The sequence below is a fragment of the Rhamphochromis longiceps genome, linkage group LG1 (assembly GCF_057381845.1).
Source record: "Rhamphochromis longiceps isolate RC_006_pf linkage group LG1, R_longiceps_female_GT1.1, whole genome shotgun sequence".
Classification (NCBI taxonomy): Eukaryota; Metazoa; Chordata; class Actinopteri; order Cichliformes; family Cichlidae; genus Rhamphochromis; species Rhamphochromis longiceps.
In genome coordinates this window covers 24191809-24205934 of record NC_140557.1, presented here as the reverse complement: position 1 = coordinate 24205934, position 14126 = coordinate 24191809, and the positions used below count along the sequence as shown (strand labels likewise).

The 14126-nt window shown below is 40.6% G+C and overlaps 3 protein-coding genes across 5 annotated transcripts in view; 2 read left to right on the top strand and 1 right to left on the bottom strand.

Annotated features, from left to right (window-relative positions):
- cdh15 (cadherin 15, type 1, M-cadherin (myotubule)) overlaps positions 1-1693 on the top strand; it is a 28104-nt gene extending 26411 nt beyond the window's left edge. The window contains exon 14 of the mRNA XM_085402751.1: positions 853-1693. Within this exon, the coding sequence (XP_085258877.1) occupies positions 853-1053 (201 nt within the window). The 3' untranslated portion in view covers positions 1054-1693. The remainder of the gene's footprint in view (positions 1-852) is intronic.
- Positions 15-11392, bottom strand: spg7 (SPG7 matrix AAA peptidase subunit, paraplegin). 2 transcript variants are annotated; one of them, XM_085402750.1, is made up of 18 exons: positions 10854-11392; positions 9493-9595; positions 9326-9415; positions 8966-9207; positions 8642-8781; positions 7982-8084; positions 7775-7900; positions 7456-7618; positions 6979-7152; positions 6780-6904; positions 6554-6656; positions 6078-6188; positions 5879-5994; positions 5227-5383; positions 3442-3605; positions 3045-3122; positions 2736-2955; positions 15-31 (listed from the first exon to the last, which is right to left on the bottom strand). In XM_085402750.1, exons 1-17 carry the CDS (start codon positions 11073-11075, stop codon positions 2746-2748), a joined length of 2427 nt encoding a protein of 808 aa, XP_085258876.1. In that variant the 5' UTR covers positions 11076-11392; the 3' UTR covers positions 15-31; positions 2736-2745. The 2 variants fall into 2 exon arrangements, with proteins under 2 accessions (XP_085258876.1, XP_085258875.1); XM_085402749.1 differs by lacking the exon at positions 15-31 and having other exon boundaries at positions 1809-2955.
- A 1559-nt stretch (positions 11393-12951) lies between these two features.
- ankrd11 (ankyrin repeat domain 11) overlaps positions 12952-14126 on the top strand; it is a 121470-nt gene continuing 120295 nt past the window's right edge. For both annotated transcript variants that reach the window (XM_085402747.1, XM_085402746.1), the window contains exon 1: positions 12952-13520. The gene's annotated coding sequence lies outside the window, so the exon portion shown is untranslated. The remainder of the gene's footprint in view (positions 13521-14126) is intronic.

The following is a 14126-nucleotide window of genomic DNA, read 5'->3' as shown; positions in this document are numbered from 1 at the left end:
CACAATGTAGACGCTGGATATTGCTGCTCATCTGAAAGAGAAAACAACAAATTCGAGAGGTTTGACAGGGTTAGCTAGGACGTCTTACTTTTTTGTCACTAATTGCCAAGGGCTTGCTTATAGGGGGTCGTCTGATTGTTGGGGGTTTTGTCTATTATTGTAGGGTCTTTATCAAACAATATAAAGTGTCTTGAGGTAACTGTCGTACTCAATTGGTGCTATATACATAAAACTGAATTGAAATCTGCAGGCTTTAAAGTGTCTGTAAATAAACCACTACTTAAAAAGCCTTTACTTGGCCTAACTATAGTAGCTGATTATAAACCAACTAATCTCCAACTATGCTGCTATTTCAAACATTCTTGAAAGCGTAGTTGTAAAACGACTACATGATCATCTGCAGAGGAATGGTTTATTTAAAGAGTTTAAACCAGGATTTACAGTGCATCACTACTGAAGGTGACAAATGATCTTATGGACTCTGACATTGGCCCCATTTCTGTGCTTGTTTCGTTAGACCTCAGTGCATCATTTTACACTGTTGACACGATCATTTACAGCAGAGATTAGAACACACTGTTGGTATTAAATGAAATGTCCTGCAGTGGTTTGAGCTGTATCCATCTAATAGATTCCAATTTGAGCACGTAAAGGGGAAGTCTTTGTCACACAGGGTTCTGTAATAGCACCAATACTATTTATATTTTACGTTTAGGCACTATTATTAGAAAACACTGCACTTCTATGCAGATGATGCCCAGCTATATACATCTCCCATTTACAGGTTAAACAGCATTCCCATAGCCTTTTTTTATTTAACCTAATCAGCTAAGAAACATTTTCTTTCCTCAGGGCCTGGAAGCTGCTGACCATGATCCAAATGTGCCTCCATACGACACCGCCCTCATATATGACTATGAAGGAGATGGCTCTCTTGCAGGAAGCCTCAGCTCTATTGCTTCGGGTAGCTCTGATGGAGATCAGGATTACGACTACCTTAATGACTGGGGACCACGCTTTAAGAAACTTGCCAACATGTATGACCCGCGTTAGGGTGAACAGTATGCCACAGAAAGGATGCCTGTGTGATTGACAAGCAGTTCAGGACACAGATCATGCCTTTGGAGGTTTGTTTGTTTTTTTCTTTCTGGGCACATTTGAAATGTCCAGAGCAAGACTTAAAGTGTGTCCAGGTAAAACGAATGCTGTAAAAGCACAGGCCTTAGATCTAATGTGCCTCGTGTTTTAGTGGACACACTGACAAAAGGGCTCACTGCTAAGTTTTGTGGTTAGCTCAGGAAAAGAAAGTGAGACAGTGAGAAATTTGAGTTGAAAGGATCAGTCACGAGGAAACGAGGTGTGCATGCTACAGGGCAAAAAATGTGTTAAAATGTGCGTTCATGTCTGGCGTTGTTTGCTCTCATTCTTGGATGGCTCAGTAATGACTCATACAAGCCTGAGATTTTAAATATGTTCTTGTTTTTGTATACATGATTATTTTATAAGACTAATTTTCTTGCATATTAAATTTGCCTTTTTTGGTGACTGATCCTTCATTCCAGCATCTGTTAATCTTTTTGGAAGCCATGTCAACAAACATACTGAACCATAAAATATTCTGTAATTACTCTTTTTGGAAGTGAAGATTTTTTTTACATATATGCATATATGCACGATTCTACCCGTGTCTAATGAATAAACCAGAACCTTTTTACTCTGTTTCTTGTCATTATTATCATCATTATTATTATTATCATTATCATCATCAATACATACCATTAATATTAGATGTTCCACAAAGAACAACACAATGTTTAAATAAAACTTTATTTAAATATTTGGCAAAACCATTCTTTGGAGCTTTATATTCACTTCTAGCAATAAAACCAACGTGCAGTCCCTGACAAACATCGTTTCTCAAAAAAGAAACACCTTCTAATCTGTTCCTACTTAATTACTGATTCAAGATGAGAGAAAGACCAAAGTGTGTGGTGGAAAATCTGCTGCTTCATCACCAGCATGACATACATTTTGAAATCTCAGCTTTAAAGGTGTTTTACAAAATGCAGAATGTGGTTTCCTCAGAACAGTTATTCCTCACCGCCTCTGTTTCAGGTCTAAGCGGTCTAACTGCAGCTCACTACAGACTAATGCACACCTTGATGAGTTTTTAAAACCCCAGTCACAAACATCAGTGCCAATATATTTTGTGCATGTGACCTAACAGTACAGATTATTTCAGTAAAGAAAAACTCCAGTTACAAATGCTCAAGCAGCTTCACTTCTGCCATCTAAAATAACACAGATTTTCCAAAGAAATATCTGAAGCTAACCCTGAAAATGATTTATTATATTTTTTAAATTAAAAAGATCACATCTACTGGAGCCATCAACACCTATGTTGGCATAAACCTGCTAAGTGCACAAAGTAAATACTGTTCAGAGGCTTTTTCTCAACTGTTAGCACTTGTATTTGTTTGTAAACCTGTTTAAAAACACTTGTTTTTATTGTCACCATTGCATAATCATATGTCTCGGCAGCAAGCACACGAGAGAAATGATGGATTTCCCCAAAAATATTCATTCTGAAAGTTGCAGATTATCACACACATTAGCTAAGTGGAGACAACTGCAAATGTTCATTTGCACGAAAGTTTGCACGGACTGCAGAGTTTTTTATAAACTTTCACTGTTAGAAATATAAAGCACTAAAGAAGGGACTAAATACGCTGTACATTTCGAAGATCACACCAGCTGAGGGTTCATGTCCTCGTCTGTCTGCTTGTGGGGTGGAGGCGGCTGAGGCTCGTCTTCTCCTGTGTCTTGTTTGTCCCTCTCTGCCTCCACCCAGCTCTGTGGGAGGATCATCTTCTTGGGCCCATGGGGTGGTGGACCCAGCAAGGCTTCAATGTCATCGTAGTTCACGACTTCACGCTCAAGCAGCGCATTGGCCAACTGGAAAGACAGACCCAGCGAGTTTTTAAAGGCAATACAGAAGAATTGGCCTCACATGATTAAAACGCATAAAGAAGAAAACAACCGACCAGTGTTAGTTTGTCTCTGTTGTCCAGGAGCAGCTTCTCCGTTTGTCTGTATGCACGAGCTATCATTATCTTAGCCTCCTGCAAATACAGAAAGATGTATTCAAATTTACCAATTCACTTTTAAAACAAATGTCAATGATTTGCAACTGCTTTTAAGATTACATTTGAATGAATACAAATAACATTAAAACTGAGAAATATTATGATTATAAAAAAAATATTATTTTTAATAGGATGCTTGTAGCAAAGCGTCCAAACCTTCAGAAAATGTCCCGTACATACTCTAACAGCTGCAAGAGCTACAAATGTATACTTTAGCATAATAATATTAGCTTATTACTTCAACATTCACAGTGCTAATCTGAGAACAGAGGACTAATCCGATTTTTGAACCCACATGGTCCATCTGCTGCTGCAGGCCCTGGCTGAAAGGACGGCGCCCAATGGCACCTTGCTCTTCTGTTTCTGGGAACGAGACCTGCCCGACACTGTCGCACATGCCGTACTGCTTCACCATGGAGTAGGCCACACGCGTCACCTTGCGCAAGTCATCTTGAGCTCCTGGGGACACAGAAAAAAAGACGCTTAATGTTTAAATTTAATTAAAGCCCACTCCCACATCTTTCAGGTTTAACCAAACTTGCCAAAAGGGAGAATATTTATTTGGCTGCCCAGCAATTAGATATTTGACTGATAATAGAAAATGTATTTAAAGTAAGCAGTATGACCAAAAAAAAAAGAGAAGTGTTCACTGGTAGGTTGTGATTACAGGAAATAGAAACCATAAACATGGGTGTAAATCATCAGTCATGTTAATGTAACAATTTGCTCTCTGACCTTGGATCCTGGCTTTCTTCTGTGTGTTAGTTTGTCACAGTTGGAGACTAATCACACTAAACACCAATAGCAACATTTCCCCCTGATGATAACAGTCTACTCCAGGAGGACAATGGACCTCTCTACACCACAAAAACTGCTTGGTAAGAATATCCAGGTGTACAGGAACAACCTTGAAACACAGATCCTACAACAGAGTGCCAACCAGTTTCACCCTATGGCTACGTTCACACTGCAGGCGAAAGCGCATCAAATCTAATTTTTTTTGACCCTATGCGACCCATATGCGATCATGGTGTGACAGTGTGAACGGCACAAATCCGATATTTTCAAATCCGATCTGGGTCACTTTCGTATGTGGTACTGAATCCGATACATGTCTGATGTTTCAGAAAGCGACTGCTGTTTGATCGGTCATGTCGCATTAAATCCGTCTTTTACGTCACTGAAACAAGACAGACGCCAATTATCAGCTCCAGAGAAGACATCGCGAACGCTTCCTGGCCATCCAGTGTAGATGTCAGTGAAACTGTTGGGAAGACAACGTTGGAGAAATGTGAACATTTTATTTGTACTGTATAATCTGCAGATTCTGACAGAAATCTGCAACTACCCTTTGAAGCACCGCTCCTCTAAAACAGCAATAAGGATAATTATTAGGTTATTTACATTATTATGTGAATAACAAAATAACTTAAAGCAAAAATTGGGAAATGTAAAGTCCGAAGTCTTTATATTAAGGGCCATCAGTCAAACAATACTGTTTGGTCTGGGTCTAAACAGAGCGCGTTGTGTGTGACGTCTTCTTTTGCGCATGCGGGCCGCTTTATATTTTATTCCTTCCTAGTTAAATTTACCCTTTTTAATTTTTCATATTTATTTCCTATCTTATTCATAGCCTTTTCCTTTTTTGTTCTCTTTAGGTCACGAGCAGTTGTCCAAGCATTTCACTACATATCGTACTGTGTATGACTGTGTACGTGACAAATAAAATTTGAATTTGAATTTGAAAGCGTTCACACTACAGCGCGTTTGCTGTCGCATTTTATTTGTAGTGTGAACGAGCAGACCAAAAAAAATCGGATTTGATCAAAAAATCGGAATTGAGCATTAAGACCTGCAGTGTGAACGTAGCCTATGATAGCTGGGTTAGCCTCCCACAAGACCCAAAAGATCCTCTAAAATTACCCTGGAGCAGACCCCACAGGACACCTGCAAAGAAGGCCTGACTGTAAGCTCCAACAGGCCAGAGCTGGTTTAGTGTCAGAAAAAGAGAACCTTAACGATATCAAGCAGGTGGTTTTAACATTGCAGCTGATTCGTGTGAAGATTAGTTGCAGGGTACCTGTAGTAACCTTGTTAAAGGTGATTGCTTCAGCAGCTCTTCCTCCTAGAGCCATACACATCCGCTCAAACAGCTGCTCCTTGGTGAAGAGATACTGGTCACGGGGTAAGATCTGGGCAAATCCTAGAGCTGCGTTTGTACGTGGAGCAATGGAAACCTGAAACACATCACATGATCTGTCAGTTTATGAAAGGTTTATAAAAAGGTGAATTGTACAGATTAAGGGTTAACCAATTGCACTGTTGCCTTTTTAGAGTATTTACATTTGTATCATAGCCTATTAAACTGTATGCTTTTCTAGATCAACATATAACCTCCACAGTCCTTGTTCATAGTTGTGTCTTGTGTGGGACATGCGGCATATCCATTTGGGTTTTTATACACAGATGTGTGAAAGTCTAATACAGCAAATGGTATAAGAGGCAGAAAAGGAGCAACTGAAGAGAGACCCAGGATTATGAATAATCCAGGCATCTGTATAAACTGCCAAAACACTTATCAGTGGTGAAGTGGAGAAACAAGTGCTCCTCTGAAATGAAACCCTACTCTCAACACGCTCTGTGGAACACTTTGGACTTATCTGATTAAAGCTAAACATGACAATTAGATCTGGAAAGATTTACTTATATAGAATGCGTCACATTTCAAGTACCTTCATAACTGCTTCTGTGTGCTCAAGGAGCCATCCCACTAAGGCATGTCCAGACTCATGGAAGGCAATGACCCTCTGCTCCTCTTTAGACAGGATCTTACTCTTCTTTACGCTTCCTGATGACACACATTTGTCAGATTTTGCCACCGACACATGAGAAATATTTATTTCCCAGAACTTAGCGTGTGCATTATTGTACCTGCTATAACTCTCTCCACCGCATACTCAAAGTTAAAGGTATCGATGGATTTGTACCCTTCTCTGGCAGCATGCAGAGCAGCTTCGTTACAAATGTTTGCAATGTCTGCACCTGCAGAGACACCATGAGATAACAAACGTTAGAATAACACTTCAACATCAGCAGTGTTGAGATGTTTTATCCTTTTTGATTTAGAACTTCTCTTTCTTCATGGAGGCAGATAGACCAGTACTTTAGTATGCCCAAAGATGTTCATAGACTTCAGTTAGGACTAGGAATGATGCTCTTTAAATGATACCAATGCCAAGAGGGAGTCTACTTATTAAACCAATACTGATTATTTTATTGATTCCTGATTTGTTGTCTGAGCAAGCCTACACAGAAGATAAGCTAACAAGCTTGATGATTACGATTGACTGGACAGTTTTTTGGTTCTTGATCCCCATCCCTAAGGAGAACCATAAATGTGCACGTACCACTGAAGCCTGGGGTGAGCTCTGCCAGACGCAGGGAGTAGAAATTCGCTGGCTGAGTCAGCTTCAAGATCTTCAGATGCTGCTCAAAGATCTCCTTCCTCTCCTGGAAAACAATCGAAATGAAACAAACCAATCCAAATCTCCTGCACAGCAGCAAGGTTAAGTTGTTATTAAATGCTCAGCAACAAATGACAAGGATACCCATTTGGAAGATACCCAATGATACCTGCAGTGTTGGCAGATCTATAAAGATGTGTCTGTCCAGTCTGCCTGGTCTCATTAGAGCATTATCCAAAATATCTGCTCTGTTAGTGGAAGCAAGAACAATGACATGGTCTGTTGTTCCCATGCCTGCAAAAGAAGAGGAGGTTAGTATTCTGCCTGAAAAGCGAATGGGCTGCTCTAAAACCAGATGTTTTACTCACCATCCATCTCTACTAGCAGCTGGTTGAGAGTCTGCTCCTCCTCAGTGTTGGAGAAACCTGACATGTTGGTGGAGCGCTTCTTTCCCACAGCATCGATCTCATCGATGTAGACGATGCAGGGTGCTCGAGTGCGAGCCTCCTTGAATAAACTCCTGACCCGAGCAGCACCCAGGCCTACAAACAAACACATCGCTGTACATGATCTGGTTCTGCTGGAGGTTTCCTCCTGAAAAAGGGGACTGTCGCAAAGTGCTTGTTCACAGCTGGTCATGTGATTGTTGGGATTTTTTATGTATCACTGTTACAGCGCATATACATATAAAAAATAGGGCACTCGCTCTTACAGGCTCAAGTAAATCAGATAGCTTTCACTACAGTAAAACCCAATACTATATCTATATGATGATCATAAACAACATCATCAACTCACACAGTGAATATTAGCATCATGTTGATGCTCATGCTGTGTGTCCATACCTCCAATGACCTCCACAAACTCAGAGCCAGCCATAGCCAGAAACGGCACCTGGGCTTCCGTAGCTACAGCCTTAGCAAGCAGGGTCTTCCCACATCCTGGAGGGCCAAGCAACAATGCACCCTTGGGCACCTTGGCGCCAAGCTGGAGGTATCGTTCAGGACTCTATGAAAAGGTAAAGCTAGTGCTGTGAGTATTAAGCCGCAGAGGAGGAGGTTTGAGGATTCAGTTGATCAAGGCTTTCTTAATTAAATCTCAAATATTTAATGTGCTTCACTTGTGCAAAATGAACATATTTTAACTTTTGAGTACGTTTCTTACCTTGAGGTAGTCAACAAATTCCTTTACTTCCAATTTAGCCTCATGCATGCCTGCCACATCTTTGAAGCTCACACCTTTACCCGACTTCCCATCCACGATGGTGAACTTGGCCATCTTCAGCTGATTCTGTTAGGCAAGTTGGAATGTGGAGTTAGTCCACAGAACAAACAACATAGATGTCAGTTTGCTAAAATGTGTTTCATTTACAAAAGCACTGAAGCCGCCATCTCTGCCACCCATGCCAGCAAGTCGAAAGATATACCAGAGAATCGCCACACCGATCGCAGCCATGCCCAGAGCATAGACTGCACTGAAACAAGAATAGAGGGAGGAAAAAGGCTGTTTTTAACTTGAAATTACGACAAACCTGTAGTTCAAATATTAACATTTATGACCACATTGATTGCATGCATACGCCCATAGTCTAAGAAACAATAATGAAGTTCAAATGGATTTGAAAAGAAGCGCTTCTTGGATTCAAACAACTTCTACTGGAAGTGCTGTTTGGCAGGGATACACGTAGCATAAAATATGAAAAAGAAAAAAAAACGAAAAAAAAACTCCAAGGCATTTTCTTTTCAAAATAAAATTTAAATTTAAAATTTATTTTCACAACAAAAAACTCCCAACATGTTTCTGGCACACAGGCATTCATGAGGAGAAAATAAATAAATAAATAAATGAATACTGCTGAACTTATGTTTTTATGAAAAGCAAAATAAGCCATAATTTTGTTTTTGTTGTCGTATCTGCTCTGTATGATTTTAGCAGTGCCTTGAATTATTTCTTAATCCTCAGAAAAGATTAGGAAGGCACCTCATAAACGATTTCTTAGAATGTCTGCTCTGATAAGAGTTGTTTTCTTACTTCCCAAAAAATCCAGTGCGCTTGTAGGACACTGGTATTCTGTCCTTGCTGTCAATATTCAGCTCCTCCTCGGCAGCTCTCAGCTTCTCCTCGAACTTGTCAATGTTGGCAACCTGCATTCTGTACATAAGCGCCAGCCTCTGCAAAGCATGAGACGTAGCAGGAAATTAGAATTAAGCATGAGGGTCTCCTGCACTACTTTGAGTGTGTTAACTGTGTGTGTGTGTGTGTGTGTGTGTGTGTGTGTGTGTGTGTGTGTGTGTGTGTGTGTGTGTGTGTGTGTGTGTGTGTGTGTGTGTGTGCAGAAAATCATGTACAACATACAGGCCTTCCGAAGATGACTGCTCCGGGATGAAGGTATATTTCCACAATGTCACTCTCGGGAACGACCTGCACACGTGACACCTCCCCCTTGGCAAGCATCTCGTTCACAAAGTCGTTCCAAGAGATGTTACCGCCACTGGTGTTAATGGAGTTCAGCAGGCTCATGATGAGCGCTATGATGAAGAGGGTTCGCAGGCGTTCCCGGTACATCTGATCCTCCTGTTCACGACGTTTCTTCTCCTCTGAAAGGTGAGGCCGAAAATAAAAAATAAAATAAAGTAAATGACGTGACAAAGAAACCAGGTGTGGTGCAGGTATTTATCAGTTGCATCAAGTAGCAAAAAAATATGCATCGCTTACCTTCATCTTCCTCTGGCGTCTTCCCCTTTGGCCCATTCTTTTTATCTTTGTTTTGATTAGACTGAGATGTACTGAAGAGATTTGTTGCCCCTGAAATCAAACAGTTTAATTTAAAGCAGCTATAAGTGAATTTTTAAACAACTTATGAAGGTAAACTAAGTATTTACCGAGTAAATTTGCCAAACCAACAGGGTTCCTGAGCAGGTTGTTCCTAATTAGCTCTTTTCTAAGTCCCACCAAGCTAGGCCCCAAAGGTCTGTGGAGAAGACTCTGTTATGGGAATATTGGAGAAAAAAGGTGGAAAGAAATCAGAATCAAAATCAGAACTAGAAAACCTAGTTAAATCAAAAGTGTGTAAATTTATTATCAACAAATGTGTTTACAACTTAAGGAAAAACAACAGACAATGTCACAATCTCAAACTGAAGACTTTCCAGAGTAGAATAAAAATAAGTTATTAAGGCATCTGTGACGGTTCTCAGTCATCCAGGTCATCATAGTCTAAGGAGAAAAGCCTCTGGACTTTTTTTAAGTTTCCTTGAAGAAACTTGAAAAATTCCAGACGCTTTTCTTTCCACGCTAGACAAGTGATTAAGGCGATCATATTTGACACTTTCAAATTTAACAAGTTAAATCATTATAATAAAACTATACCATATATGTGAAGTAAATCTCAGTAACAACAGTGCAGAGAGATTAATATTTTCTTACATGAAGTTAAAATGACATGTGAGAAGGAAATTTGACTAGAGCCATGGATACTTCTGATTATTTTATTATTAGATATCAACCTCAGTTGATGCCAAAAAAGCTATTAGCACTGTTTTGGGAGATAAAATTACTTATAGATCAAGTGTTGAAAAATCAATCATGTTGAGCCTTCTGCTAAAAAGATATTTCTTGGCCATTTCTTTAGGTACACCTCGTCCTCAGACCTGCCTTAATCCTTTGTGACATCGATCCAATAAGGTGCTGGACAAATTTCTCTGAGATTTTGGTCCAGATCGACATGATAGCAACACAGCTGAGTCATGGACGGATCAGGATGGATTCATGCTCTCGTGTTGTTTATGCCAAATTCTGGCCATGCCATCTGAATGTGACAGAAGAAATCAACTCAACAGACCACGCAATGTTTTTCCAATCTTCTATTGTCCAATTTTGATGAACCTGTGTGAAATTTAGACTCAGTTTTCTGTTCTTATCTGACAGGAGTGGTCTTCTGCTGCTATAGCCCATCTGCTTCAAAGTTCAGCTGCTCAGAGATGCTCTTCTGCTCAAAGCAATCTGGGAATTCTCCTCTGACCTCTCGCATCAACAAGGCATTTTAATCCAGAGAACCATAGGTCACCGGATATTTCCTCTTTTTTGGACCATTCTCGGTAAACAAGAAGAAACCCCCCTGCAGAACAGCATTTTCTGAAATACTCCTGTCTGGCATCAACAACCGTCAGTCATTTAAACCACCTTTCCTCCGAATGAAGTGGCCATCCATGGCCACTCATCCTATTAGTTACTTCACTCTTACCTGTATGAGTTTCTGTTGCTGCTGATCTGTAAGAGTCCGCTCTGACTTTGTAAGAAGCGTCTTCCTCACGTGATCACACCTAGATGGGACATTTTGAACACCGCGGCTGGATAATGGCTTGCTCTCCAATACATAACAGTTTCGCTTCAGCAGCGTCCACAATAAACCTCTGCTGTATTTGCGACAAACACCAGCACTTTGCTGCAACAACAAAGCTGACATAGTGGCTGTCGTTAGTCGAAAGCGAACATTTAACGGAGCTAATGCACCGACATAGCTGTCTCCGTCTCCTCGGAGGTTTAGAGCTCGGTTTGGAGCTCGAGCTCGTTGTTATTCAACCGCTCAGCCGGGCAAAGACGGCAGCCCTGCGGGGACCTACTTCGGCGCGAGAAACTCACAAAGACTATTTAATTTAAAAAAAAATCGGATTTCATTATTTAATAATCCTCGTTAGAGATACATTGTGTGTTCAGTATGTGCAGAATGCTAAATAATACAGTTAAACGCATCTCGGAAAACGAACTTTGAACTTTAACCTTTCTTTGTCGATCTTTAAGGACCTGCAAGCTGCGCATATGTTTGCGCAGGATTTACGCAAAACAGCTTTAAAGCAGCACATTTACGACACATCAGAGAGTACAGTTACCTTTACCCCCCTCTTTATTGTTGCGAAATTAACCGCAATTTTCAAAGAATTAAAAAAAGAAAAATGTGTGTAATGTATGTAAACGGTTTAAATTAGCAAATTTACTGCTTCCCGTGAAGCCTGCAGTAAAGCGTTGTGGGTGTTTGTTTACTTGATTTTTCAGTCAAAGATGTATCACTGGTCCACCAGAGAGCGCTGTTGGTTAAGATGATTGAGCTGTTTTGGTACGGTGCGATTTAGCAAAATGAATGCATATGAAAACAGACAATGTTGGTTACGTGGGGTTAGATTGAGAGCAGGGTGCTTTTGTGTTTCGGTCCAGTTTAATAATAATAATAATAATAATAATAATAATAATAATAATAATAATAATACCCGGTATTATTAATGTGAATAAGCTTCAGTCAAGTAAGAAGAAAGAAGAAAGGCTTTGTGGATAATGAAAACAATGTCGTAGAAACGCAGACTGTATGGAACTGTATGTACAGGTCTGATTGAATGGCATAAAAGTGACCCAATGAGAGTTTGGAGTTTTCCTTTCGGCCAATAGGAGCATTCGTATCATCCGTTCACGTATCAGTTTAACCACGGGTCTGTCAGGTTTGTTCACCAGCACGCTCCGGTTTCTTCACAGACTCATCAGCCGAAAGCTGCACTTAGATCACGTCATTAGACATATAAAAGGCCGTGAAACATGCATATCTTAAGAATTATAATAAAAAGTTTTCCAGAGCGTTTTTCACAAGGATAATCATTTACAATTTCAAAGTATCAACCCCAAACCGCCGATAGTGTTGTTTAAATGATTTTACATTCATTAATAAATTCTTAAATACTAAAAAACATGCCAGCGAGTATGATGTATGTATAACTACTATGACTTATGATGATACAGAATTTTTTCTTGCGGGTTACCAGGCCCAATGGTATCAGGAAGGTCAGTATAGCTAAGCTAAAAAGACTTAGAGGGGATAACTACTGCTCTCGTACTAAATGAGTGGTAAATGGACTTAAACGGATTGGTTATAGAATAGCAGTGTGCATAGAGGCACACACCGAGGTCCTGTAGGTAATTATGTGAAGCTGCAGGTGTTTAATTATCACAGGGATTCCCCCCCTCTCAATAAGTGTCGCAAAATAGCTCACATCAGGGTCAGACAACACGAACTCGCGAATGTCTGTGCGCCTGCGCGACAAAGTCTGTCTGAACTATTTTGTCATAAACAAGTGCTTCCACTTACTGATGCGAGCCAACCGGCGTAAACGTGTCTAGGAACATGTACCACGCGAGCTGGCAATGCGTTTTTATAAAGACAGAAAAACGAGTGCACCCAACGCCCGTACTCCATTTCCTTTTCGTGGTCCTCCAACTATATAATGGAGCGTTGTCTCAGGCGTTTGAAACTGTGACACATGGGCCGCCACGTTGGGGCACGTCTCAAGCTTGGACAGAAAGGTGGATAGGGTGGTTGGGCTGATCCAAAATGGCGTCGTTTTCAAAGTGCACTGCAAAGGTATCCGCCTACAGCATCGTAGCCAATCAGAGCTCGCGTTTCATCCGCGACTCGTTTCCGTGCCGAGCGTCCCCGCACACTGTATGCTAAGGCCGCTCGAAAACCGCTCGAATGGTTTGGCGGAGAGGATTAAAGCGAAACAAAAATAACATCTTTTGATGGCTTATATTTACCCAAGCTAGCCTCGAGCTACATAGGTGGACCGTTAAAGGTCCGTAGTTTTTGGAGAAGATGAAATAGCAACGCTGTAAACGAATTCTCGTGGATATTTTAGTGTTTTTTCTGTGGACGTCTGTTTGTTGGTCTACACGATTTTAACAAGCTAGCGCTAGCCTCGACTCGAATGAGCTGCGATGGTCGTCGCAAATTTATGCGGATGTCTCCGGAGCAGTGTATAGTGAACCGACGGCGACAAATGGGACCATCCAGCATCGGCGGAAAACACCACGGCGTAGACTAAACGTTAAAGATTCAGTAACTGGTTGAAATTGTGGGAATCAGACAGAGGTAGGTGTGCTTTTACTCTCCCTGCAAAGCTAACATGGCAACAACAACAAACTGACTCCTGCTGTCCCCGAGATTAACCCGTTATTATGGTGTGAATGTGCAATGTTTTCGTGCATTTACTCTTTTTAACCAGCGCTTTGACATTGTATCGCCATTGAACTACATGTACTTTTGTTTTTTTCCTCTTAAAATATTAAGAATTACTTCTCAAGTGCAGCTTTATTGAGGGGTTATCCTCTTCATCCCCCCTCCCAAGTGATCCGAGTTTGAAAGAAGGAATCCCTTCTCTTAGATACACATTGAGAAATCGTCTACACTCTGAAGCAAAATTTATTTAGTTGTGGTGAATCATTTTTTGAGCTTGATGTGATTGTCAATGTGTTGACTCTTTAAAATTAAGTCTAAATATCTTAGTCAGCAGCCAATACTGCAAACATTGGTACCCCATGCCCACGTGTGGCATTACTAACAGAGTAGCGCTGTGCGTGTGTTTTTGAAAGGTTTTTGCAAGCAAAGGTGGTTTGATGTAAACTGTCCGCGGTCTTTAGGCTAATAATTGGCTTATTTGTATATTTATGCTTTAAGACTAAGGGGCACCTTTATATC

Excerpts from the sequence above, each read along its gene's own strand:
- spg7 (XM_085402750.1), bottom strand. The coding sequence starts at position 11,075 with ATGTCAGCTTTGTTGTTGCAGCAAAGTGCTGGTGTTTGTCGCAAATAC. Across the intron at positions 9,596-10,853 it reads AGCAACAGAAACTCATACAG|AGTCTTCTCCACAGACCTTT; the intron begins GTAAGAGTGAAG and ends TTCCCATAACAG. Across the intron at positions 5,384-5,878 it reads ACACAGAAGCAGTTATGAAG|GTTTCCATTGCTCCACGTAC; the intron begins GTACTTGAAATG and ends GATGTGTTTCAG.